This window comes from Hemibagrus wyckioides, linkage group LG12 (assembly GCF_019097595.1).
Source record: "Hemibagrus wyckioides isolate EC202008001 linkage group LG12, SWU_Hwy_1.0, whole genome shotgun sequence".
Classification (NCBI taxonomy): Eukaryota; Metazoa; Chordata; class Actinopteri; order Siluriformes; family Bagridae; genus Hemibagrus; species Hemibagrus wyckioides.
Genome location: NC_080721.1, coordinates 3,405,268 through 3,432,871, shown reverse-complemented (window position 1 = coordinate 3,432,871; position 27,604 = coordinate 3,405,268). Strand labels below are relative to the sequence as shown.

General features: G+C 40.2%; 1 protein-coding gene across 9 annotated transcripts; it reads left to right on the top strand.

Moving 5' to 3' along the window:
• The first annotated feature begins 4,323 nt into the window (after positions 1-4,323).
• igf2bp3 (insulin-like growth factor 2 mRNA binding protein 3) lies at positions 4,324-21,795 on the top strand. Of its 9 annotated transcripts, XM_058405293.1 has the most exons (16): positions 4,331-5,026; positions 5,999-6,059; positions 10,750-10,798; positions 14,741-14,792; positions 14,976-15,039; positions 15,352-15,630; positions 16,639-16,773; positions 16,883-17,005; positions 17,090-17,225; positions 17,306-17,440; positions 17,725-17,774; positions 19,154-19,289; positions 19,373-19,447; positions 20,867-20,998; positions 21,118-21,231; positions 21,328-21,795. In XM_058405293.1, exons 1-16 carry the CDS (start codon positions 4,852-4,854, stop codon positions 21,421-21,423), a joined length of 1,812 nt encoding a protein of 603 aa, XP_058261276.1. In that variant the 5' UTR covers positions 4,331-4,851; the 3' UTR covers positions 21,424-21,795. The 9 variants fall into 9 exon arrangements, 8 of the variants coding, with proteins under 8 accessions (XP_058261273.1, XP_058261272.1, XP_058261276.1 ...); XM_058405286.1 differs by lacking the exon at positions 17,725-17,774 and having other exon boundaries at positions 4,333-5,026; positions 19,170-19,289; XM_058405287.1 differs by lacking the exon at positions 17,725-17,774 and having other exon boundaries at positions 4,336-5,026; positions 19,173-19,289.
• The last annotated feature ends 5,809 nt before the right edge of the window (positions 21,796-27,604 follow it).

Genomic DNA, 27,604 nt, shown 5'->3' with positions numbered 1-27,604 from the left:
TATCCAGAGCTATATTTTCTCCATTTAGCTATGAATTTTATTTTATTTTTTAAATATTGTATTGACATAATATTATTTGATTTTTTTTTTATTAAAAAAATATTTTATTTCTTTTTTTTTTTTAAATCAACATTGATAGAACTAATTCTGTCATTAAAAAAATAAATTAATTAAATAAACATTATGGTTTAAATTTTTCATTCCAACTTTATCTTTTTAGAAGTTATTTTATATTCTTCTTCCATCAAAATTGTAGATAGCTAGCTAGCTAGACAGATAGCTAGCTAGCTAGCTAGATAGACATGTGAATAGTTGTTGATCTGATTTCTATTATATATTATATTATTATGACTGTATTCAATCAACAGGAAAGCTTTTATTCAGCTATAAATATATTTATCTGAATTTTTTTTTACAGGATGTTTGTAAATCTCCTCAAGACAACATGAATAGTCTTTAATGACCAGTGTTTTTTGTAATCATGTATACTTCAAATTCCCTCAGATGCAATTATCAGTGCATTAATTCTAGCTAATACATTATTATTATTACAGCTTGATGAAATACGGAAAAGAATTCCAAAAACATATGAGGATTTGTTTCAGGATTGATTCCTGCGATGTAAAGCATAGGACAAATTAAAAAAAAAATTAAAAAATTCCACTTTAACCACTTTGTAAACAGAGAGATGTTGGAAGGATTTCTAGATTATTAATTATTATTATTATTAATTTAATTCCTAAACCAAAGAATGGTTAAAGTTTTGTGTTTAGTTTTATGCAATTGAGCTGGGTTATTTGTGTATTAAGTCTTAAAAAAAAGTGTCATTACATTAATTTATTTTACATTTTCGTGGCATTCATTTCAACGTATACTTGTTTATGCGAGATATTAAAAAAGAAAAGAAGAAAAAAGTTAAACGTTCATATTTTCTGTGAGGGATCTAACACGGTTTGTATATAACACGCTTTTAATCCCGAATGAATGTGAAGTGTTCAATTTAAAAATCCAGATTATTTAAAATAAATAAACATTACTAAACATATAGCTCTTTCTATAAATATTAAAATGATGTCCATAAAATAAAATTAAAATAGCCTGAGCACCACAGAATAATATGGAAGGAAATAGGAAAATAGTGAAAGGATTCTGCTAAAATTCAAGTAAATTAACCAGACAAATGTCCCAAATATTCCTTTATTAGGAAGTTAAATCATCAAATTGTTGATTTTTAACAGGTTTTATTTAGCTGGAAAGGTTAAACAAACAGAATTGGACTCAAGTTTACCAAACCGCCATTTTCTGCATTTTCATCCTATGGACCGACTACACTGAGGAAAAAAAAACTGAGGGAAAAGTGACGAAAATGTGCTAAATATTTACTTCAGGTGCAAATATGTGCAAATAAAAACCGAATGGATTCGTTCAAAGTCGAAAAAAAATCCGAAGTAGAAAGGAGACTTCTCGAGCTTTTGTAACTTTTCAGCAATATTTCCTTTCAATAGAATCAAACATGGCGCGCGCGCGCACTGAAAACATCCATCCATACATTCGGGTGATCACACCACCGGGAATCGGGTCTGGGCGGCGACTAGATCGGGGATCGATTCATTCCGATCTTTTGGATTCCAATACAACAAGTTAGCACGAAGAGGAAGAAGAAGAAAGACGGTCGACTTACAAAAGAGTTTATATAGTCCTAAAAAGGAGACGTTATTTCTCGCCATGCCATCAGCAGGCTGTTGCTCTAGTTGTTTGCCATATAGACGGTTCGAACTAAGTGTATAAGCTGATGTTTACGATGGAAATAATACCGGTTTCATTATTGCAAGTGTATCTGATACCGATATCAAATGTACACACTCTACTTTCCCACCAGAATCCCGTGTTAAATGCGCTTTAGCCTATAGAAAATGTCACTTCATCAAACGTTAACCTTGTTACACATATAAACACCAAGCCAACGACTTTCAACTATCGATTAATATAAACCTCGTCTTAATGATTTTTTTTAAATACACAAAGAATAACACTGTAATAATAATAATAATAATAATGATAATAAGAAGAATAAGAATAATAAGAATAATAATAATGCAAGAATTAAAGAGAAAGGTGTTTAAATATACATTAAGGTTAAATAGTCACCTTATTGTCAAACAAAACGTTTCCCGTTGTGTAGAAACTAACGATCTGGTTATGTACTAAGCTATCAGAGGAAGAATATTATGATAATAAATTTTTAAATAGAAACTCATCTACAAAAGGAAAAAAGAAAAGCGTTTCTCCCGCGCGGAAGGAGCATCGAATAGAACTGGAGGAAAAAAAAAGCAATGAATGAACATGACTGTGGGCCCCGGGAGGGGCGTGGCAAGGGGCGTGGAGCTGTCTTCTGATTGGTGTTTTATATCAACCAATCGGAGAACTTTGTGTGTGTGTGTGTGTGTGTGTGTGTGTGAGAGAGAGAGAGAGAGAAGAGAGAGAGAGAGAGAGAGCTAGAGAGAGACAGAGAAAGACAGAGAGAGAGAAAGAGAGAGTAAGGAAGAAAGAGAGAGCTAGAGAAAGAAAGAGAGAGATCAAGAAAGAAGGAGAGAGCTAGAGAGAAAGAGATAGCAAGAAAGAAAGAGCGAGCTAGAGAGAGAGAGACAGAGAGAGAGAGCTAGAGAAAGAAAGAGAGAGATCAAGAAAGAAGGAGAGAGCTAGAGAGAAAGAGATAGCAAGAAAGAAAGAGCGAGCTAGAGAGAGAGAGAGAGAGAGAAGGGGGTGGGGATTAACATTATGGTTGTTTTCTGTTTTTTAATTTCAAATTAAATTTTAAAATTTCTAATTAAAAATTCAATTAAAATAATTTTAAAAATGTAAATAAAATTTAAATAAACTTTTAACATAATAATTTTAAAATAATTTTACTCACCTTTCTATTTCATTCACAACAACAAAAGAAATATGTTAAATTATCTTTAAACATAACAGAGTTTAATACTTATACTAATTCATGTCTACTGCACATCCATTCACAACTCTTTTTCATTTCATTTAATGCTTTTGCAGACGGCTTTAGAGAAATGTGGATGCATTCATTCGTCTAGATATAACTATGCAGATATAAATGTGTGTTAGCTAAAAATAAACATGAATCACTCTTTCAGCTCTAATTATTGGGGTGAATGAACCGAAATAGAAAAAGCATTTTTTTTTCGTGTGCCAATTGTTCCTGCTTCCTAAAGTTGTATTCCTACAACAAGCAATACTCCTACACTTCACTATAAAGCCTAGGAATACAAACAGCTGCCAGGATCTCACAGAACTAATCCTGAGCCATTCTACACTGAACTTAAACACTGATATTGTCCCCGCCTCCCATAATACATTTGCAAGCCGTTAATATTAGAATTCAGTGGACATGAACATTCATTAAAAAAAAGAAGCACCTAAAAGACCCTCACATTCCTTACAGGCTTCAAACATGCAGCAGGAGGTTTTCACTGAAACCGTGCAATTTTGCAAGGTCTAGGACACTGAAAGAAAACACACACACAAACTACTATACAAATAGGTGAAGTGAATAAGACTGATGATCTCCTCATCATGGCACCTGTTAGTGGGTGGGATATATTTCGGCAGCAAGTCAACATTTTGTCCTCAAAGTTGATGTGTTAGAAGCAGGAAAAATGGACAAGATTTGAGTGAGTTTGACCAAAAGGCCCAAATTGTGATGGCTAGACCACTGAATCAGAGCATCTCCAAAACTGCAGCTCTTGTGGAGGTGATCCCGGTCTGCAGTGGTCAGTATCTATCAAAAGTATCCTTTAAGCCCATGGAAGCCCCAGCTCGCAACTTACAGGACTTAAAAAATCTTGGTGCCAGATACCACAGCACACCTGTCTAGTAGATCTACGGGTCAGGGCTGTTTTGGCAGCACAATATTAGGCAGGTGGTCATAATGTTATGGCTGATCAAGAAGCAAGGGGTAGTGCCATTCAAAAGTGTTATTATTTGAACTGTGTAAAATGTTAACATGATATAGGCAAGTAATGCAAATAGCATTCCGAGCCCTATGATGCAGGATGTGTCGTATGGCTCTCAGGCTCCGCCCACTCTGCCCCTATACGGCAGGCCTCCATAGGTTCTCTCCCCCCACCCCTCCACGCCACCTCCCCCCCGCCCTTCCCGTTGTGTACTGTGTAGCGGGCGCGCGCCACGCCGCTTTACTACATCACTGACAGCCAATCGGGAGCCAGGGAACAAAAAAAAAAAAAAAGTTCGGCGAAAGGAATTACTACGGGAAGTCCGCACGGAATCCCTGACAGTCCACACAGCCAGGTTTTACCTCAAATCCCAAAATATTCCCTTCTGAGCACACTTCCCTCCCACGAGAACCTTAATTGATCACTCACGTGCGGGATTGATTTGCAGTTTGAACACGTGGCTCACTGGAGAAAAAAAACGTAGTTTTTTTTTTTTTTTAATCCTATTGTCTTCCGTTGATTTTATTTTAAAGGAGGCGGCGCGTGCACGTGCGCCTTTTCTTCAGTTCGGACACGAAGATACACACACACACAAAAGTAGTTTTTTTTTTTTTTTTTTTTCTTCAATTGGGAGGACATGCAATAAGCTCTCGCAGGCCAGTGCGCAAATACACGTCCGTCATAATTCTTGTCTATCTATCCAGGCAGCTTTGGAGCGAGCGAGCGAGGAGAACACGCCCGCTCCGGCTGTGATAGACAGTGCGCCGCTCTCTCCCAGCACGCGACTAATAAAGGGCTCTGCTCTTTCCTCAACGCGGTCGCTCTTTTCTTTCTTTCTTTCTTTCTTTCTTCCTTTCTTCCTTTCTTTTTTTTGTACGTCAATATGAACAAGCTATACATCGGCAATGTGAGCGAGCAGACGAGCGCGCTCGACTTGGAAACTATCTTCGAGCAGTGGAAGATACCGTTCAGCGCGCCCTTTTTACTCAAAAGTGGCTACGCGTTCGTGGACTGCCCCGACGAAAAGATCGCGATGAAGGCCATTGACACACTTTCAGGTGAGAATTGAGATTTCATTTTATTTCCGCTACTTTGTATTCATGTAACAATGTGTGCACGCGCCTGCAAGGGAAGGGAGACGCGTCACGCGCTTTGCAACTGAGAAAGAGAGATGGTGTCTGGGGAAGTGTGTGGCGATTTGACCGGTTAGTTTAGTTTTTATTTTATTTATTTAAACGGCAGAATTTTCCGCGCCGAGGACACAAAGTGACCACTCTCTGCTCGAACAGGCCACATAAAGCCTTTCAATGAAAATCCGCTTCTGTGAATAGGCCTTACACCAAGTCAAATCAGTTTCAATTCAAACTCTTTACCCAAAGCTGTTTCTCCCTCACACTCTGTTTTATTTTAATGCTCTAACCTCGAGCAAGTCTTGTTCACCCTCAACACACAGGCCTATTGTCAATTGGTGCTTGAATTAATTTCAGATATACAAAACTATCTAATTTTGGGCTTTAAATCCAGCTCCATTGTGTTACTTTTGTCGCCGTCATGAATGCTTGACCCTCCAGGTGGTTGGGTTTGGGTTTGGCGTGAAGTCGGTTCCTTGATTGAAGATTTAAGCATTTTAAGATGCACACTATCCGTTAATTAGCGTTTAATGTATTGACGATGTATAGACTTTATTTTTTTGTTATTTCCGTCCCTTACTAAAGTCAGGGTGTTTTTCGGTGTGCTCGTGAGGCCTGGCCTGTGAGCTCGTGGTGCAGGGGGCAACTTTGTCTTCCATGTTTAACCTCCAGGAACTAGCGAGGATATCTCTTTCTTTCTTTCTTTTTTAATTGATTTAGTAAACCATTTTGCACCCACCATGTTTCATTTCCATGAATCAATTTTCAGTTACACGTATAATAAATAAAAAAAAAAGTGTATATATATTTAACGGTTTCACTTCAACATTTTTACGAGTTGATTTAAAATAACATTTTTAAAATTTTATTTATTTATTTATTATTTTTTTTATTTTTCAGGAAAAGTAGAACTTCACGGAAAACTTCTAGAGGTAGAGCATTCGGTCCCCAAGCGCCAAAGGTAATTAAAATTCATCAACTCAATCTCTAAACTCTAGATTCTTTTCCCTTTTTCCTCGTAAATAGAAAATTGGCGTCTTTTTTGGGTTTGAAATATTAGTTTTGGGGTTAAATTATTTAGGTGAGCTGGTTTTTTGGGAATGTAAATTAGAATTTATTTTTGTCCTGACCTGGGCAGAGTACAATGAGCGAGAAATGTTTTTAAAACCTTTTACACTTTTGTATGCCTTAAACAAATACATTAATGTTAGTGATCATTTTAATAAATAACTCGTCGGGAAAGGCCGTAAGGAATCCAGCACAAGGCTTCAACAAGGCCAGGCTATTTTTTTTCTTTCCCTGTGGTGACCATTTAAGAAGGAACTGCTTTTTCCTCGTGTCCTCTCTCGCTTCCGCTTGGGTTTTGCTCATGCGCAGTGTGTCAACTCCCCACAGCGCCCTGATACAGAAGGGTTCGAGGCCTAGACGTGCAAATTTGATTAAAAAAGCCCGTTTAACAGTAACTTCCTCTGTCTATTATGATGATGTGAATGTGAATATTTTCATGGTTATGAAGGGTTTGGTTGGTTTTTTTTTCGAACTGCAAGCGAAAGAATATTTCTCTACATAAAGCTGATATGAATGGCGCTAAAGCGCATGCGTAATGGTGCGACGTGTTTTAACGTTTAATGCTCCTGAGGTAAAATGTCCGTATACAGGCTTAAACTGGGAAAAGCTGCTCCTTAAAATGGCGACTTGTGGAGATCTGGCTACAATTAAATCTAGCCACGCCCTGAAAAAATTGTTCCCTTTATATTAGCTTGAATGGTTGTATAGGTGGGCAAAAAAAAATAAACAAACAAAAAAACACTGGCCAGGTGTAATTGTTGCTACAGTTTATGAAAATGTAATCCAAAATGGCGTCAAGTGCCATTATCTAATGTATTATTATTAGTAGTAGTAGTGGTGATTAGTCTGAGTGATGTGAAAGTATATTGAGTTCACTGTGTGTGTGTTAGAGGTCGTTTGTATGAACAAAGGTGTGTGTGTGTGTGTGTGTTAGGTCACGTATGTGTGTTTGGATGTAGTACTAACAAGAGTGATGAATGCTGGGAAATCTGCTGTATGTGTAGCTGACACACAGCACGTGATTTTTATTTATTTATTTATTTTTTTAGTGCACTGATTTGTCTTCCTTTTTTTGTATGAAAAAAAGGATCATGGATAGCATTATTTTATCTTTTTTTAATTTTTTATTTTTAAAATGCCTTTTTCAGAATGAGGAGTCAGTAATAAATTCATAATTCAACCTGGATTGTGTTATATTTCTGCAGGTTAAACACTGGGCTTTGAGTCACGTGTCGCTGGCTGGCTTAAATAGCCGTTGTGTGTCTGTGTGTGTAGCTGGATTTATGCAAGATATATGAAAGTGTAGGGAAGACATTTTTATTTGAAACACACCCAGTGAAGAATTTGAAGACGTTATTGACACGAGCAATTTTTCTGTAGTGCATTTGAGATTTTTTTAAGAAGTTTCTCCACCTCAAGTAGGATTTCTTATTACGAGAGGTTCAAAGCTTAATAATAATAATAGTAGTAGTAATAGTAATAATAATAATTAAAAAAACATCTTTATTATCTCATGCATCACACACTTTTTTTTTTTTTTCCTCTCCAGATGATTGACCTTAACATGAAATGACCTTTTAATACACACATTGTTTTTATTTTTTGTTTTTAATAGTCTAGTTAGGTTGTGTGCATTTTTAAAAAATTGTTTTACTGGGAATTTGCTGTGTAGAAATTAGTGTATTTATAGTGGACAAAATGCGTAGCGATAAATATTTGTGTGGGGAAAACTGGACAAATCGGGTCATTTGAATAATTGTGCGAAATGTAGGATTTTATTTTTCTTCATTTTCAGTGAAAGGTTAAGTGCATCGTGTAACCGTTCCTCTATTTATTTAGTCTTAAGTGTTAGCGAGGTTTTATAGTATAGTATCCACACACACACACAATGAATTCATGTCTGTAGGCTAACCTGTCACTATAGTAACCATACCCCACCCCCGGGCAGAAGGGGACTCTGCAGGCCTGAAATGGGGCACTGAGAACTCACCCATCCCCTACACACACACACACACACACACACACACACACACACACACACACACACACACACACACACACGTTCTCCACACTCACTCCTATAAGTTAATCCACCAGAGAAGAATGGACTGTAATGCAGGTCAGAGCTAGACCTGCTAGTTTTCTAGGAAGAAAATGGTAAAGAGAGACATATATGAGCGGAAGCCTAGCTTTTGTAATGGTGGATATTTAAGGTCCAGGTTGTAATTTAATGGTTATGGTGTAATTCTGCAGGGTTTGCAGGTATTAGACTGTTAACAGGGGGAAATGTTTTGTAGTGACCAGTGCCACACACACTGAAAGGGTGAAGAGTACAGGTGTAGATGTATAATAGATATTTCTATTGAAATGATACACTGATTTATAATAACAGGAGATTTTATTAAATATAGCTGTTGGATCTGGAGATTTTTTTTTTTTTTTTTTTTTTACCCAGTGTGCTGATCTGAAACTGTAATTATTCCTGTATATGATGTATTTTTATCATTTTGCCGTTCAGCTGTGCACCATTGTTGCTTTTAAACCAAAAAAAGCAGGTTTTATATGCGTGTTAATATATTGAAAAGGTTCACACAGCAAGAGAGACAAATCCAAAGCATTTCTATCGACTCGCAATCTTCAGTTGCTTTCTAACATCTGACTGACCAGGGCCAGTGAGTAACTCTAGCTTTTCCATATCTCTGTTGATTGCCTTAGGGCATGTCCACACATTGAACCCCCCACCCTACCCCCCGCCCCACACACACGATTTTAAAGAACATAATTTCTATCCATTTCCGCCTTCCATTCGCACAGAGACGACGTTTGTAGTCGGCGAAAACGTGTATCTTTTCGAAAACGCTCTCCGATGTGGATAAATTCAGTGTGGGCTGTGAAAATGATGAGTTTTTAGTCCCATGACTAGTTCAGCTAAGATGCTGGACGACATCGTAGAGCCGGAAAGTATAAATAAACGGCAGGTGGAAATGACGTAGGTGGAAGCGTCTTGCATTTGGACTCGGGCGCAGTACAGGGACGTAAACGTTTTCAGATGTTTCAGTGTGGACGTCCAACTTTTGGGAAACGATTGAAGACGATAATGTGGACACGGAGCGTTTTTATTCAGATTAGTGTAGATGTAGCTGGAATTAATGAACACACTCCTGGAAATAATAATGATGACAAAGCTGTTAATGACTCTCTCTGATGATTAATAAAATGTTTAATGTGTTTTCAGAAGAAATGAGTAGAAAGCGTGTTGAATTGTGAACTATTTTGTGCTATATGTGCATTTGCAGATATGTATAGAAAAATCTATATATGGACTTTGGAAATGTGAGCGTTTCGGGCTGTTCAGAACCAGAACCAGAGCTCCAGGTCCACCAAGCTGCCACTTCTGGGCCCTTGAGCAAGGCTGTTAACCCTCAGTTTGCTCAGTTGTGTAAAAATGAGAGAAAACGTATGTCGCTCTGGTTAAGGGCATCTGGCAAATACCAGAAATGTAAATGTAGGTATTGCACACAACAGAGAAAACACTCTAGTCCAAAACAGGAAGCTGTAAAACTCAGTTGTTTAAAATTGTATTGTTTTTTTTATTAAAAAAAGTATATTTATACTTTTTATACAGTCTGCACTGTAGTGGCTCTTCAGAATCACACTGCTAATTTTGTCAGATTTTTGTCTTAAACCTGCTCCCTTCGTTTTCTACAATAATTTAAATCATTTTGTACTTTTTAGTGAATCTTAAAGCTTCATAGAGATACAAAATTCCTTCCAAATTGCCTTGGACCATCTACATTAAACACGAACCGTGTACACTATACGTTGTGATCATGTACTGTACTTCAGTATTTAGACCGGTCACTAGGCCTGACCGATGGTGTGCTTGAATGAATGTTCATGTGCTTCAGGCTTTTCATTGTCGATGGTCAGTGTGTGTGTTTGGGGTTCAGTTTTGATGTCCTCGTTATCTCTACAGCTTTTGGAAACCCACCTTTTGTCCAGTTGTGACAGCTGACCAGATTACATCGCGAGTGAAACCTTAACTCTCCGGTTTATAATGAAGGATATGAGCGAAACCTAAACCTTCGTAGGAACGTCTTCAGATCGATCACATGTCCTGTTTTAGTCTTAAAATATGTCTTTATATTTGACGAATTTGTGTATTTAAATTTTTTTTACTGTATAATTGTGATTTAAAGCAAGACGTTACTTGTTTCTGCATCGGTGTGCCTTTTAATAGCCTCTCTTGCATATCTCTTGATCTTCACACCTTTTTTGTTTGGTCAGGTCAGTAAGTGAAATTAAGCGGTCAGTAAAATGTTTATAATGAACACTGAGCTCCGCTTCATTAGGTTTGTTTAATTCCTTCATCCTACAGCGGTGTAAAAATAAAAATACAAATTTCTAGACACTTTGAGTCTCAACAAAACCCTGTCAGTGATTCATTTATGAATGTTAATGTTATTTATTTGCTCTGAAAGGATTTTATTTTAAATTCCATTTTTTCTGTCTCTTTCTTGCTGGTGATCGGTAATGTCAGGATTTCCCTCTGAATTTATGTCTCTCTTACATTTCTCTCCCAGGAGCTGTAAACTGCAGATCAGGAATATTCCTCCACACATGCAATGGGAGGTGAGTGGACTTTTTTTTTTTTTTTCTTTCCTGAGTCGGAATTTTGAGTTTTCAAAAAACTCTGTGGATCGATCTCAGACCCGTGTGTGGGGTTTAATTTTCAAGCGCTCTCACTTGATAGACTTCCCAAAAATCCAGTGCTCTCATCTTTTAAGACTAACGATCGAGATTATGCATTTAAAAGTGGATATATTCTTACACTGGCTTTAAATCACCTGCGTTAGAAATTTCGGGAAAAATAGCATAATATAGATATGTACTAGTGTATAATAAATTTGATCTAGTTATATTTACAGTATGATTTTAATTCTGTGTCGGACCATTTTCTGGTCAGTGAGAAGTTCCTGATCTTTTAGCTGGACTGACGTCTGGACTGTTCTGTGTTGGTCTTGTTGCAGGAGGTTTCACTCTCGCACACCTGTGGTTGAGCAAACCACTACAAGCTGACATTCGGCTGACCGATTTAAGTCCCTATATGACATGATTGACCATATGGAGGAAATATCTATCCGTATCAGTAACCTTGACTCCTTGTGTCAGTGAAAATGACTTGATCTTTTAGGTTTTTTAAAAAGCACTGCTGACCTGCAGATTTATTGCAGCCAAGTGGCTATTTAGTGCTCTGTAATGTGGTGGATTTAGTAAGGCTTTTAAAGTATCCAGGCTTTAATACTGTCACAGTTTTATGTACTTCGTATCCAAGCCATTTTTCAGAGGCTGTGTTGTGATTTTTGGTTAATTGTATCTAAGCAGAATAAAGCACTTGGACGTTTCTGCTGCGCTTTGTTGGCTGAATACTGAAATTCTGGGTTCAATTGTGAGTTGTATTTAATTTTATTCAGGCATGCCTTCAAATATCAGTTTCTTGCTAACAGCACTGTTTCTCCAATACACTGCTCACAGCACACCTACCCTGACACCTACAGAGTGTTCCTTTTATTATGGAAAGGAGGAAAATCCTTTTTAAAGAGGAATAATCCGTTTCTTATAAATTGTGATTTTTTTTAGATTGACTTTTATAACAAAGCATTCGGCCGCATAAACTAATCCTGCCCACAGAAGCCAACCCTCAGGGGGCCGTAGGGTCAGTGCGCTGGCATCGTCCTGCTTGGTATTTCAGGTTCAACCCCTGAATAGAATAACATTTAAGTCAGGTAAACTTCAGGGATATCAGTCGGTCCAGTTAGGAAGAGAATGATTTGGTGCAAATAAAAATGACAACAGCAAGACGAGCTCCAAAAAGGGAATGTTATTGCAGCTGGTAGCCACGTAATTGCTCTCAGATTCGTCTCTTTGTCTTTTGTTTTGGTCCTTGTCACTACTTGCAGCATGAGACAGAAACCTGCAGCCCTCTGGGATGGCACATCCATCTGCGTCATCACAAGGAGGTTTGTTTCGACTCCCAGTACAGTTTCAGAACATGGAGGAGATGCTGGGAGACCTGAGGAGAACTAGACAGGACTGTAGAAGGGCTTTGTGTGAGGAGAACTGCCAAAGATGTATAGCAGGCTACTGGTGTGCATGTTTCTAATGGAGATCTCTCCTTGAAAATGTTTTATTTGCTTGCGGAACAACACTGTGAAGCTTTGTGAACCTCCAGTGACGTCCGTTCTCTTTACAGATTAAAGCAGGTTCACGCTGAGCACATGTGACTGATATGAGAGTCAAAGTTCCTAAAAAATCCTTAAACATCTTATAGTTTTAATATTGATCAACAAAAACTCTCTCGCCAAGAATATAGCCATAGAAGCTGGCATGGCGTTAAAAAAGAAAGATATGACAGTCTGGTCATCCAGCAGGTCTGGTTTGGTGGTGGGTTATTCTCCTCGCTCATCCATGTCTTTATGGACCTTGCTTTGTGCACTGGTGTGCGGTCATGTTGGAACAGGAAGTGGTCATTCCCATAAAGCATGAAATTGTCCTAAATGTCTTGGTATGAAGCTGAAGCATTAAGAGTTCCTTTCACTAGAACTAAGGGGCCAAGTCCAACCCCTGAAAAACAACACCTGAATTCATTTATTTGGAGGGGTGTCCCAAAACTTTTGGCAATAAAGTGTATCTAAGTAAAGATTTTCAACTTGAAGATTTTATCTATCAAGATTTAACGTGTGATTTTTTTTTTTTTCCTAAAACATTTTTTAAGCACGTTGTAGGACGTTCCTCAGATCAGCGTCCATTTACTGTAAAGCGTTGGAAAGACGATTAACTATTACTTCCTAAATTCTAGTATTTCTGGTTAAAATCTCATCTCCTGTTGGCCAGAATCTGATTTCTGAGCACTAATATGCAAATCTGCTAATTAAATTCAGAGGCTTTGTTTTTTTTAAGACAGTAGTTGCTGGCATTTTGGTGCAATTTTTATTGCTTTCGATATGTTAACTGTTTAAGTACACACTTACAGAAGGGACATTTTTGATAATCACACATTCTGGCTTCCTTTGGTTCCCCTGGTTTCTTTCTCGCCATCAGTTATATTCCTGAAAGGCATGTGTCAGACCGTTTCACACAAAGGCAGCCCGGTTGCGTGAATGTGTTACTTGTGTCCTGTATCATCAGCAGAAGTCACCAGAGATGAGAGAAATGTGCACACATTGAGTGATTTCTGTATTTAAGGGACAGTAGTGAAGCTGACCAATCACTAGCTGGTCCACTAGTGTCTCATAAAGGTCTGTTATTTTTTTTTCTAGAGGAAGATTGTGAAACAAAAGCACTAGAAGTGAAATATAAAGCGTCTCATAAAGCGTTTTTTGCACGTCATCCGTGAGCAGCCCGTTGTAATGGTGGTTTGTTTAGTTTCTTCTGTTATCATAATCCTTTTGTTGAATGGTTGAAGTTCATCCTGGACTAAAATGTGAAGCATCAGTGTAGCACCCTGTCCAGACATGCTGCAGAAACAACTGTGCAAATGAGTAGTTTGGTGCCAAGATAAGACGAAAAATGAACACTGTGAGAGAGGGCTGTTTTTATTTTCTGACAGTCAGAAGCCAGGAGCTTTTGTGAAAGCGCTTCCCGAGCTGTGACGTCTAAAATCCAGGTGTATTACCTGCTTGTAATTTGGGTCAAACCATTTATGAATGAATCTTTAGCTGCACAGCTTCTATTTACTACTTCTATTTTATTTCCTTCTATTTTACTTCTTTTCATATATATATATGAATATACACACAAGTCTTGATTGGTTTGCTGCATTTTGTTCAGAATATTTTTGTTTAGTGCTTGGAGAGCAAATATTTGAAGGCGAACTCTAAATGGCTCAGATTTGTAAGAAAGAGTGCCAATTAATTCCATATGTAGGAATATGTTTACGTCCAGGCCGAGAGCTTGCTCGCTTTACAGCATGTGCTTGTGCGCAACGGCTAGGAGCAGTAGGAGCTTTTGTGCCGTCAGCTAGTACCCGTATGTGGCTTATGCTATGGTGTAGCAAAGAAAGGCCCCCTTTTCACTTCCACTGTTTAGGCAAGCTCAGTCTGGCTTGGATTATAACCCACTGCCCGCTCTCTCGGCGTGTGCACTAACCCCACCCTCTATACACATGGCACCAGCCAACCAATAGACAGGCTTTAAACGCTTGACTGCTCATGCAGCCAATGACTGGAGCTCCTCAGTGGCAAGAGAGATTCCATAGTAAGTCCGGCATCAGCCAATAGGAGGACGTGTAGCGGAGAGCGGAAGTGTGGATGTATAGAGGGGCATGTGCTTCTAGGCCTCGAAGGCGCTGCTCGTTCTTTCACATGGAAATGCAACTAACTAGCATTCTGTTCAAAACAAGAAGTATCGTGCATTCGCTCAGTTCTGTCACTCGGTCATTTCACAAATCATGTTCCAGACACATTAGCTATTTAATAACAAGCCGGTCCAATTGAACAAAATGTAGACTCAATAATTTGATATGGTTTTTTTTTTTTTTTATTTATTCATTGTTTTTCTTGTTTTTTTATGCAGGTGTTGGATGGATTATTAGCTCAGTATGGCACTGTGGAGAATTGTGAACAAGGTTACTACATTCACCATTATCCCATAACACACTAACTCCTCTACAACAAGGTTTTTAGCTGGATAATATTCTTTGACCCTGACCTGTTTATCCGATCAGGATGTTTTTTGATTAGAGACCACAAAGCACCGTCTCCTGAATGATGGAAATGTGTTTGGTGTTTTTTTCCCCCCCACTCTGTAGTTAACACGGACATGGAGACGGCCGTAGTGAACGTGCGTTATGCAGATAAGGAGCAGGCCAGGCAGTGAGTACTCTGCTTTCTGTCATCTGGTGTGACTGGTCCATGTGTGAACTCGTAGCTGCTGCCACCTAATGTCAGATCTGAGGCATTGCAGGATTCGTCATGTTTAGTGCTAATGTACATCTTAAACCCTGAATTTACTCATCAGCCTTGTTGAGGTTTCTGCTTTTATATTTCTAACACATCTTTGTTTTTATGACGTCATGGCTCTGTAAATTTGTTTTTAATGCAATCTCGGTTTGCTGCTGATGTGACGAGGTTTAGGAAGATGTCCCGTCCACCTTGCACTCACACTATGTTCTTCCCTGTCTTTAGAGCAGTTGAGAAATTGAACGGTTTCATGATGGAAAACTATGCACTGAAGGTCTGCTACATACCAGACGAGACCGTGCTGTCTGATCCCCCGTCTATGGGCAACAGGAGAGGAGGGGCACTACGTGGGCCGCCACGCCAGGCCTCACCCTCTCTGGGAACTCGCCCTAAGCTGCAGTCTGACATTCCACTGCGCATTCTCGTGCCCACCCAGTTTGTGGGTGCCATCATCGGCAAAGAGGGTGCAACCATCCGCAATATTACCAAACAGACACGCTCAAAGTAAGCTTGATTTTTGGTTGTGTCCACAGGTCTTGGCCATGTAGAATGTACTTTGTTTTTAAAAAAAAAAAAAATAGAAAAAAAGATATGATTTGGTTATACACTATATTGCCAAAAGCTTTGGGACACCCCTCCAGATCATTGATTTCAGGGGATTTTGACGGGTTGGGCTTGGCCCCTTAGTTCCAGTGAAAGGAACTCTTAATGCTTCAGCTTCATACCAAGACATTTTGGAAAATTTCATGGTTTGTGAGAACAGTTTGGGGATGACCCCTTCCTGTTCCAACATGACCACACACCAGTGCACAAAGCTAGGTCAATGATGAGCTAGTTTGGTGTGAAGGAACTTGACTGGTCCTGACCTCGACACCTTTGGGTTGACCTTTGAGTGGAGACTGTGAGCCAGACCTTCTCGTCCAACATCAGTGCCCTGACCTCACGAATGCGCTTCTAGAGGAATGGTCAAAAATTCACACTCCTAAACCTTGTGGAAAGCCTTCCCAGAAGAGCTGAAGCTGTTATAGCTGGAAAGGGGCAGAACAACTCTATTACATTCATGTGCATGTAAAGGCCTGGCTCAGTTTCTGCTCTAATTCATCCCAAAGGTGTTCTATGGGTTTGAGGTCAGGACTCTGTGAAGTTCCTCCACACCAAACTCACTCATCCATGTCTTTATGGACCTTGCTTTGGTCACTGGTGTGCAGTCATGTTGGAACAGGAAGGGGTCATCTCCAAACTGTTCCCACAAAGCATGAAATTGTCCAAAATGTCTTGGTATGAAGCTGAAGCATTAAGAGTTCCTTTCACTGGAACTAAGGGGCCGAGCTTAACACCTGAAAATACCTTGAATTCAATGATTTGGAGGGGTGTCCCAAAACTTTTGGCAATATAGTGCATCTGTGGACATTGGTCAAAAAGCAGCGCCCTGTTCTAGTAATATTACATGCATTTGTTACTTATTACTTACTCATTGTGTTTTTTCCCTCCTCTCCTTATGCTAACATGCAGAATCGACATCCATCGTAAGGAAAATGCAGGAGCAGCAGAGAAACCCATAACGGTCCATTCGACTCCAGAAGGTTGTAGCTCAGCCTGCAGGAGCATCATGGAGATCATGCAGAAGGAAGCCATGGACACGAAAATGTCAGTTGATCATCTTATCCATTTCCTTTACAGATACTAGCTAACAAACTGACCTCATTATTGATTTTAATCTGTCCTTCACTGTCTCCTCATTGTGTCTCACGTTCAGCACCGAAGAGATTCCTCTGAAGATTTTGGCTCATAATAACTTTGTGGGGCGTCTGATCGGAAAAGAGGGACGCAATTTGAAAAAAATCGAACAAGACACCGGGACCAAGATCACCATCTCGCCGTGAGCGGTGTTAACAAATTGCATTTACATCATGGTGAGTATGTACAGATGAGCAAACTTTCACTTTTATTTTTCCTTCTTCAGTCTCCAGGACCTGACTCTTTATAACCCTGAGCGAACGATCACTGTGAAGGGCTCGATAGAGGCGTGTGCCAGGGCTGAAGAGGAGGTCATGAAGAAAATCAGAGAGGCTTATGAGAACGACGTGGCCGCCATGAACGTACGTCGAGAGGACGCGTTTACTCACCACGCGTGTTTTTAAAATAAGATGATCATCTATCTCCTCATGTGTATATGCAGCTCCAGTCTAATCTGATTCCCGGCTTGAATTTGAATGCTCTGGGGCTTTTCCCGGGTGGAACAACAGGAGCGATATCTCCCACTATGACACCAGGACCTCTGTCTGGAGCACAAGCTGGATATCCATCATTTGGGGTAAGTCTAATCATTGCATCCTTTTACTTTTAGTCTGAAGAAGGAGCAGATCTGAAGAGTTTTCTAGTTTCAAGAAGCACTCTATTTTGCGAGATTTGCTTTTGTGGGGTTGTGTAAAGACTAATCTGGGCATGTGTAGGTCTCCAGTAAGCGGCTGTTTTCGACACACTGAGTATTTTGTGTTAATCTGTAGTGGAGTGATTGTGCTAGTGTGTGTAGCTTGCAGCAGGGATGCACTGGAAGGCGACGGCGTGTCTTTGTGTTAATGCGTGTTTCTCCTGTAGTGCAGTGTGTTTCCGACCAAGGTTCCATTTTGGTCCTTCAGCAGTAGCCAGTCCTTCACTGTAAGTCCAGAAAAACCCACTGCACGGCTGTTGGTTGCGCTCTCTGAAGGGTGTTTATTTATTTTTCTGTGGCCTATGGAGTCCCAGAAGTAACACGGCTGCAAGTTTTTGACATGAAGCTGGACCGGGTGATGGCTTGACCTGAACCACCTGCACCATCTAATACCCTAAACTGGTGACCTTTGCATGTGTGGACCAGCCTGTGTGTGTGTGTGCTTGGAGACTTGATTGCTTGATAAAATGTGCTTTCTAACATGCTTCATACCATATAAAGGTTTGGCTGTGTAACGTATCGGAATGCTACCGGTCATGTGACTTCACCTTGCCTGGCTTTAGAGGTCAACGTTTCCGTGCAATCGGTCTTGTTCTCACTCAAAAGAGGAATGTGGAATCAGTAAACGTCCTGCAAGTTGTCTGAACATTTTTTTGTTTTGCCTATGAGATATAATCCTCCATCCACAGGCTCTACACAAATTCTGCTTGGGGCAGAAAAAGAAATGCTGCTCCACGTTTTTAGGAAATTCTGTCCACACTTGGATCCCACACAGTTGATTTTAAAATAACACTGAACCTTTTACTTCATTTGATGTCAGGATAACGTGTGTGAGAGAGAGAGCTGAGGATCTCAAATGTAAGGTCTGATGTTCTGTACCATGTGTTATACAGTGGGGTCCATAAGTATTTGGACAGTGACACCATCTGTGCTATGCCGCCACGATAGTTTCAAAACAAGGCAATCAAGAGGTCAATGAAGTGTAGATACACTGATCAGGCATAATGACCACCTGCCTGATATTGTGTTCCCAGCCCTGACCTGTCGAGGCATGAACTCCACTAGATCCCTGAAGGTGTGCTGTGCGCTCTGTGGTAGCAGCAGATCCTTTAAATCCTGTACATTTGGATACTATTGGATACACTCTATGGGATACACACAGGATACTTTTGATAGATACGGACCACTGCAGACCCCACAAGAGCTGTAGTTTTGGAGATGCTCTGATCCAGTGGTCTAGCCATCACAATTTGGCCCTTTTGGTCAAACTCGCTCAAATCCTTACGCTTGTCCATTTTTCCTGCTTCTAACACGTCAACTTTGAGGACTTGCTGCCTAATATATCCCACCCGCTAGCAGGTGCCATGATGAGATTAGTCTTATTCACTTCAGTGTTATGGCTGATCAGTGTATATTCAGCTTTAGTTAAAGTGGTTTAACAAATGTACTGCATTACAGCATCAATATACTGTTCAAAATTAATTGGACAATTGATGAGGCCTGTTTCCTTGTTAAATTTATGGACCTGACTATACATAAGGTCTTATTTCTTTTTTTCTTTTTTTTTTATATACATATATATGAATATATGTACAGTGACTCTCTTTGTCAGCAGCAGCCCGAGTCGGAGACGGTGCATCTCTTCATCCCTGCGCTGGCCGTGGGTGCCATCATCGGGAAGCAGGGCCAGCATATAAAGCAGCTCAGCCGTTTTGCTGGTGCATCAATAAAAGTAGGTGATGAATTAAAAATTAATTTATTAAAATTAATTCATAAGTGTTTATCCACGTTTTCATTCATAATTCCTCTCTGTAGATCGCCCCAGCTGATGGGATGGACGCCAAGCATAGGATGGTCATTATTTCAGGACCACCAGAGGCCCAGTTCAAGGTACTGGATTCTTGAGAAGCCCTCGGTCAGCCAACATGATTCAGTTTAGTAGGTCTAGGATCAAGGTTCTTACAGTTTTTGTTAAATTAATTGAAGCTCATCACTTCACTTTCAGATCCTTTGTGGTGGTGTTTACAATACACTATTACACAAGCGTCACTGTCCAAATACGTATGGGCTGAATGTATACATTTGTCAGGCACACTTTTAAACTGACAGGTAAAATTTTTATAATTTGTAAATTTTTATGATTGTATAATTGTTGATCTTAAAGGGCAAGACTGCTAGAACCGGGACTCAGAATGACTTCATTTCGACTTGGGCTGACCCAGCCTGGTTTTTTTTTCTTTTTTTTTTTTTCCCCTTCTCTTCAGTGATGAGTCAATAGTGCCTCCATCTGGCCAAAGAAAGTGAGACAAATCTCCACGCTTTTATTCTGGGAAGGGAATATTTGCGTCTGAAACTGGAGTACAGAGGGAGTCCCTGAATGTTCAGTGATGTGATGTAACCCTCACACTCCAGTACTGGCACTTTACACACTCCTCACATGCAGGATGACTCGGTTTTATTCATGTTCATGACTCCTGTACTGAACACCTCACAGGGCATGATGGGTCAGAGTTAACTAGCTGATCCTCTGACCAGCAACTTCATATACAACAAACTATTGATAGAATTATTTAACTCTCTCTCTCGCTCTCATTCTCTCTCTCACTCTTTCTCTCTCACTCTCATTCTCTCTCTCTCGCTCTCATTCTCTCACTCTCTTTCTCTCACTCTCATTCTCTCTCTCTCACTCTCATTCTCTTTCTCTCTCATATATTCAAACATTCTCTCTTTCTCTATTGTCTCACCATTTTTCATTCTCTCTCTCTCACTCTCATTCTCTTTCTCTCACACTCATATATTCAAACATTCTCTCTCTTTCTCTATTCTGTCTCACCATTTTTCATTCTCTCTCTCTCGCTCTGTCTCTCTTGCTCTCTCACCATCTCTCATTCTCTCGTTCTGTCGGTCTATCTCTGTCATCTCTCTCATTCTCTCACACTCCATGTCTGTCTGTCTCTCTCTCTCTCTCTCTCAATTCAAAAGAGCTTATTGGCATGATAAATTGTACAAAGCATTTAAAGACTGCAAATTCTAAAATCAACACATAAATAAATGGCTAAATAAAAGCCTAAAATCTATAGGTATGAGTGAGGGGTGTGTGCAAGTTCATGAGCACTGATTGGTCGACTCCTCCCTCTTGTTGTGGCAGGCATGGATGTACCGAGCTGCTGAGGAAATACAGTCTCTATACTGAAGTTTGGTGTAGTGCAGTTTGATGGTCAGGACAAATCCCCTCTCTCTCTCTCTCTCTCTCTCTCTCTCTCTCTCTCTCTCTCTCTCTCTCTCTCTCTCTCTCTCTCTCTCTCTCAGGCTCAGGGACGTATCTTTGGGAAGCTGAAGGAAGAGAACTTTTTTGGGCCGAAGGAAGAAGTCAAACTAGAAGCTCACATTAAAGTGCCCTCATTTGCTGCTGGACGGGTCATCGGGAAAGGGGGCAAAACGGTAAAGCACCTATTTAGTGGTAGATGTTTCTGAACTATATGCCCCACATTTTCTCGCTGCTGAACTTTATCCTTTTTTTTAAAAAAAATTTTTTTTCCATGATTGAAATTGTTGAACAGGTGAATGAACTGCAGAACCTGACTAGCGCAGAGGTGGTTGTCCCCCGCGATCAGACACCAGATGAAAATGACCAAGTGATAGTGAAGATTACTGGCCATTTCTATGCAAGCCAGGTAAATTGGCCCTCATTACACTCTTGCTTTCTGTCACAAACTAGAACGAAAATCTTGAATCTGTTTTCTCATCTGTTGCGTGTCGTTCTTTCGTAGCTAGCTCAGCGAAAGATTCAGGAGATCCTCTCCCAGGTGAGACGACAGCAGCCCAAAGGCTCGCCTACTGGAGCGCCGATACCACGGAGGAAATGATTCACCCAGCGCCCGGATGGTGACGGAGAAGAGAACAGGACATGGGACGTGCCCATCTCCGGAGTCCACCACCTCACCCACCTCCTGGCATTTCTGGCAAACACACGTCTCTCCCCGTCACTGCCGTCGTGTGGTACCTGCACAATGCTATTTCTCCCTCTTGTTTCTTTTGTTTTTGCTTGATTGATTTTTGAGTTTATCATGTAAAAAAAAAAAAAAAAAAAAAAAGTCAAAGCATTGCTCTCCTAGACTGGCTAGGGGTGGGGTTCCTAAAAAGCTCTGGGTGTATGGGGATGGGACTGGAAGTGTTGTGGAAGAATCTGTTTGTCCCAGTATTGCTTAATGGCGTATATATATATATATATATATATATATATATATATATATATATATATATATATATATATATATATATATATATATATATATATATATAAAAATTCAAATGCTTTTTATAAAGAAAAGAATTATGTAGATATAAGATGATGAATGGAGGCAGACTGACGCTGCCACTTTACAAGGAAGTGTTTAAAGGCGTCTGCCACAGGAAACCGAATTAATATGCATTTTTTTACTGATCTACCTCAGGCTAGAGTACCTCAGAAGAAGAAGAAAAAAGAGAGAAGTAAATCATCTATATATATATATATATATATATATATATATAAATATATGAAAAGTTTTTTTTTTTTGTTTTATTATTTCGCTTTGTGGTATTTTGTATACTTTATTAAAAAAAGTTCTTGAACATTATTTTTTTAAGGAAAAAACAAAAAAACAAGCTACGCCTTCTGTTAACACAAGCCCCACTTTTGTTACGACGCGGACGGATAGCTGTACGTTTCAAAACAAACGTCTGTGCGCTGAAGGTTAAGCGGCTTGATGTTTGCGGATCAGGATAACTAAAAGTGAAGCGCCTCGGCGTTGACGAGGAGCCGCCATCTTCTGTTACATAGATAGATAGATATATGCTGTAAAATGCCAACCGTACGTACTGCAGCGATGCCATTTAGAGGTCAATAATTATACGAAATAAAATTAGCAGCAGGTGCATTTTCCCCCATAAACGTCAAGTTAGCTTTCAGGGATCAGCTTCAGCGTTCAGGGATCATGTTAAAGTCCTGCTGTAACACACACACACACACACACACAGATCATTAAAATCATCACAGCCCAGGCACATTCTTTATTAATTTTATTTGTATTTTTCTTCCCTCTGGGCTGACGTCCATCACGCCATTTTTTTATTTATTTTTTCCTTCTTTTCTTTTTCCTTTCCCACACTGCAAAATGTCGAGCGTCCATCACAGCATGGTGAGGGTTTATGGGCGGAGTCACACTGTTTCAGATCCTTTACGATGCTAACGGACGCGTCTCTATAGCCAGCAGTTATACAATGTAGAAATGGATGTGAATTTTTTTTTTTTTTTTTTTAAATTAGAAATCTTTTTAGAAGAACTATATGGAGAGGAATTTAAAAAAAAAAAACAAACAAAAAAAGATTTTTCTGTTTTTGTTTTCATGCAAATGTAAATATGATTGTGGTCAAAGGGCATGTTCAATGCTTCCACACTAGTAATGATGTCTACCTCAGCTGAGTCGAAGGTGGGTGGTGTCGAAGCTTGTGCCCCTTCCCAAAATCTCCGCCGATTTACGTCGAGTCGTCTTCTGCCTCGGCTCGGGTTCACGGCAAGGGCACAAGCGATTTATTATTTTTTTGGTTGTTTTCCCCTTCCCTCTTACACTATTGTTGATCTACCTCTTAAACACTTTTTCAATTAGAGGCATATTAATATTTGTTAGAATTTAGGGTCAATTCTCAGTTCCTTTTCCCCCCGAACCAGGAAAAAAAAAATATGAAGATGTTATATTAAAAAAACAAAGACAAAAAAATAATCATGTATGGTTATATTTGACAAACGAGTGATTTTTAATGTCTCTTTCTTTTGCCTGCATTGTGAACTGATTACTGATTGAAATCCTCAGTGTTGCTTCTCTTTTGTTTCTGTTTCTTGGTTCTGGTGGTGTGGCTTCCATGTATCGGGCTTTATTTCACGCGTAGATATTCTCAAGACATTGTTCATTTGGGATTTGATCCATAACCCCCCCCCCCCCCGAAGCTTTTTTTTATTTATTATTTTTTAGTATTCATTAAAATGGACTCGCCTTCTGATTTATGAACTACGAATGAGTCGGAAAAGAGTTTTTCTTGCTACCGTTTATTCTGATATACGATTATATTGGCTGTCTCGTGTGGTGAGTCATGTTTCAGTGGGAATGTGATGTGGAGTTTACAGAAAGTGGTCCAATTTCAGCATGAGCCACAAAAAAAAAAAAAATGTCCCCCCTCGACTGTGCTTGTGCCCTCTCACACACTTCCACTTGTCAAATGCCTCGGAGGAAATTGAATAAAAGGCGGCATGTTGGCTCCTAGAAACTGTTTGTGTGGGTTGTTTGTTTACTGATTCTTCAAAAAAAGAAAAAAAAATTGGTCAAGGTCTGTGACAGGTTTTGACCAGCATTTTAATTTAATTTTGAATAAAAGGTACATAGAAATTTTATTCATCTCCAAATGATGAGGCTCACTTATCTCATGAAATGTTCACTCCTAATGCTAGATTTGTCCATCAAGGTCTGTTGGATTACTGATCAGAAGGTTGTGAGATCAAATCCCAGGGTTACTGCTGGACCTCTGAGCAAGGTCCTTACCCCTCAGCTCTATAAAATGACACAATGTACGTCGCTCTGGATCAGGGCGTCTGCTAAATGTCTAGATAAACACTATTTATTTAGACGTTGACGAAGCTACCAGTGTTTAAGCATACACCGGTCAGGTTTAACATTCTGAGCAGTGACCGGTGAAGTGAATAACACTGATGATGGCACCTGTTAGTGGGTGGGATATATTAGGCAGCAAGTCAACATTTTGTCCTCAAAGTTGATGTGTTAGAAGCAGGAAAAATGGGCAAGAGTAAGGATTTGAGTGAGTTTGACCAAAAGGCCCAAATTGTGATGGCTAGACCACTGGATCCGAGCATATCCAAAACTGCAGCTCTTGTGGGGTGTTCCCGGTCTGCAGTGGTCAGTATCTATCCTTTAAGCCCATAGAGACCCCACCTCACAACTTGCAGGACTTACTGCTAACATCTTGGTGCCAGATACCACAGCACACCTTTAGGGATCTAGTGGAGTCCATGCCTTGATGGATCAGGGCTGTTTTGGCAGCAAAACGCAATAATTAGGCTTCCTGAATATTTTAAATACTTTTATGCCCAGTTTGACGCATTCTAACCCATCAATGCAAGGAAGAACAACTAGACTTAGCTGGATCTTAGTTCTATACCACAATGGATGTGAGATGATCTCTCTTCTAGGAAAGTCAACTCTAGGAAAGCTACAGGATTTAGGGACATCCCATGGTGAGTGCTTACATATTCAGCCACTGAGTCCTGGACTTTGTTTCTTAGTAAGGGTCAACAACAAAACATCTTGCACTGTCACGCTCAAGACTGGACCACCAGGGTTGTGTTCTAGGCCCGTGTTTATTCACCCTGTTCACACGTGATCATTATTAAACATCTGAGCAACCAGACCGTTAAATCTGCAGATGACACCATGATTACAGGACTCCTCGCTAATAATGACGGGGGTGAGGTGCAACAACTGCTGTCTTAAATGTTAGTGTCCAAACAAAGGAGATGGTAACAAGGTATTTATTCAACAAACTAATAAATCAATGATACCTTAACTTGGAGTTCAGATATGTATGTGATTAATTACCAGCTTCTACAGGAGATTCATTGAGTCTGTCCAGTACAACAGACTGGTATAGACTGGATCAGAGCATCTCCAGAACAGCAGGTCTTGTGGGATGTTTTTGGTATGCAGTGATTAGTTCATACCAAAGGTAGGCTTTGGAGTGTAAATTGCTACAATCAATTTTGCTCTCAAGTCTTCAACAAGACAGCTATCAGGTTATAACTAGGTTTTATATCTCCTTGTTAAGCAATTACAATTTTTGACCAGTACAGTTAGAGAAGGGAAATGGTTTCAAAATTGCATAATCCTATACATTTTACGGAGGAAGATGCCCTTGTTCAAAGCGACGTTTGAAGTCTCCATCAATGAATACATCAGCTGTGGTTCACTAGGACACAGACTAAGGGAAACCATCAGTATAAACACTCTGCTGGGAGGAAATATAGCTTTTACACAGGGTGGAGAAGAGAGTCTGGTGTCATCCTGATGACGATGGGTTCCCTTTTGAGCCTGTTTCCTTTTGAGGTTTCTTCCTCGTATCATCTTGAGATGTTTTTCCTTGCCGAAGCAAAGGCTAGACCATCTAGTCTGATCCCACTGAAGAGCTACTGTACCACAAATTGCTGAAAAATTGAATGCTGGCTCTGATAGAAAGGTGTCGTAACACACAGCTTGGTGTTTATGGAGATGTATCAGCTGCAGAGTGACCATGCTGACTCCTGGACTGCTAACATCTTGGTGCCAGGTACACTACATTGCCAAAAGTATTCGCTCACCTGCCTTGACCCGCATATGAACTTAAGTGACATCCCATTCCTATTCCATAGGGTTCAATATGACGTCAGTCCACCCTTTGCAGCTATAACAGCTTCAACTCTTCTGGGAAGGCTGTCCACAAGGTTTAGGAGTGTGTTTATGGGAATTTTTGACCATTCTTCCAGAAGTGCATTTGTGAGGTCACACACTGATGTTGGACGAGAAGGCCTGGCTCTCAGTCTCCGCTCTAATTCATCCCAAAGGTGTTCTATTGGGTTGAGGTCAGGACTCTGTGCAGGCCAGTCAAGTTCATCCACACCAGACTCTGTCATCCATGTCTTTATGGACCTTGCTTTGTGCACTGGTGCACAGTCATGTTGGAAGAGGAAGGGGCCAGCTCCAAACTGTTCCCACAAAGTTGGGAGCATGGAATTGTCCAAAATGTCTTGGTATGCTGAAGCATTCAGAGTTCCTTTCACTGGAACTAAGGGGCCAAGCCCAGCTCCTGAAAAACCACCCCACACCATAATCCCCCCTCCACCAAACTTTACACTTGGCACAATGCAGTCAGACAAGTACCGTTCTCCTGGCAACCGCCAAACCCAGACTCATCCATCAGATTGCCAGATGGAGAAGCGTGATTTGTCACTCCAGAGAACGTGTCTCCACTGCTCTAGAGTCCAGTGGCGGCGTGCTTTACACCACTGCATCCGACGCATTGCATTGCACTTGGTGACGTATGGCTTGGATGCAGCTGCTCGGCCATGGAAACCCATTCCGTGAAGCTCTCTGCGCACTGTTCTTGAGCTAATCTGAAGGCCACATGAAGTTTGGAGGTCTGTAGTGATTGACTCTGCAGAAAGTTGGCGACCTCTTCGCACTATGTGCCTCAGCATCCGCTGACCCCGCTCCATCAGTTTACGTGGCCTACCACTTCGTGGCTGAGTTGCTGTTGTTCCCAAACACTTCCACGTTCTTATAATACAGTTGACTGTGGAATATTTAGGAGCGAGGAAATTTCACGACTGGATTTGTTGCACAGGTGGCATCCTATCACAGTTCCACGCTGGAATTCACTGAGCTCCTGAGAGCAGCGACCCATTCTTTCACAAATGTTTGTAAAAACAGTCTGCATGCCTAGGTGCTTGATTTTATACACCTGTGGCCATGGAAGTGATTGGAACACCTGATTCTGATTATTTGGATGGGTGAGCGAATACTTTTGGCAATATAGTGTACCACAACAGAGCTGTTTGGTGGTACAGAAGGGAGGTTTGAAATATTATGATATATAAGCAGCACACTGAGCACCATTAGGAACACCTGTACACCTACTCATTCATGAAATGATCAAATCAGCCCATATATATACAGGTCAAGAGCTATGTGTATATATAGGAGGCGTGGCTGAACATCAGTTTGTGAATAGAGGGCAGAGCCAGCCGGAGCAAACGGTAAGCATCATGCACCTGTTGTTAACTGGACTAGTGATGTGGTCTCCTTTTTATGGGACCAAAAGTAATTGGAGATGGCTGCTCAGATGTTCTGTGCTGTTCCCTCATTATTTCAATTCCAGGTGAGCAGGTAAAAGGTCTAGAGTTGATGTCAAGTCTGGCATTAGCATCTGGAAACCCATCAGAGAGATCACAAAAACTTTACAGCTGGC

Coding starts and splice junctions, on each gene's coding strand:
- igf2bp3 (XM_058405293.1), top strand. CDS start 4,852: ATGAACAAGCTATACATCGGCAATGTGAGCGAGCAGACGAGCGCGCTC. Junction 14,793..14,975: donor TGTGGAGAATTGTGAACAAG/GTTACTACATTC, acceptor CCCACTCTGTAG/TTAACACGGACATGGAGACG. Junction 20,999..21,117: donor TCGGGAAAGGGGGCAAAACG/GTAAAGCACCTA, acceptor ATTGTTGAACAG/GTGAATGAACTGCAGAACCT.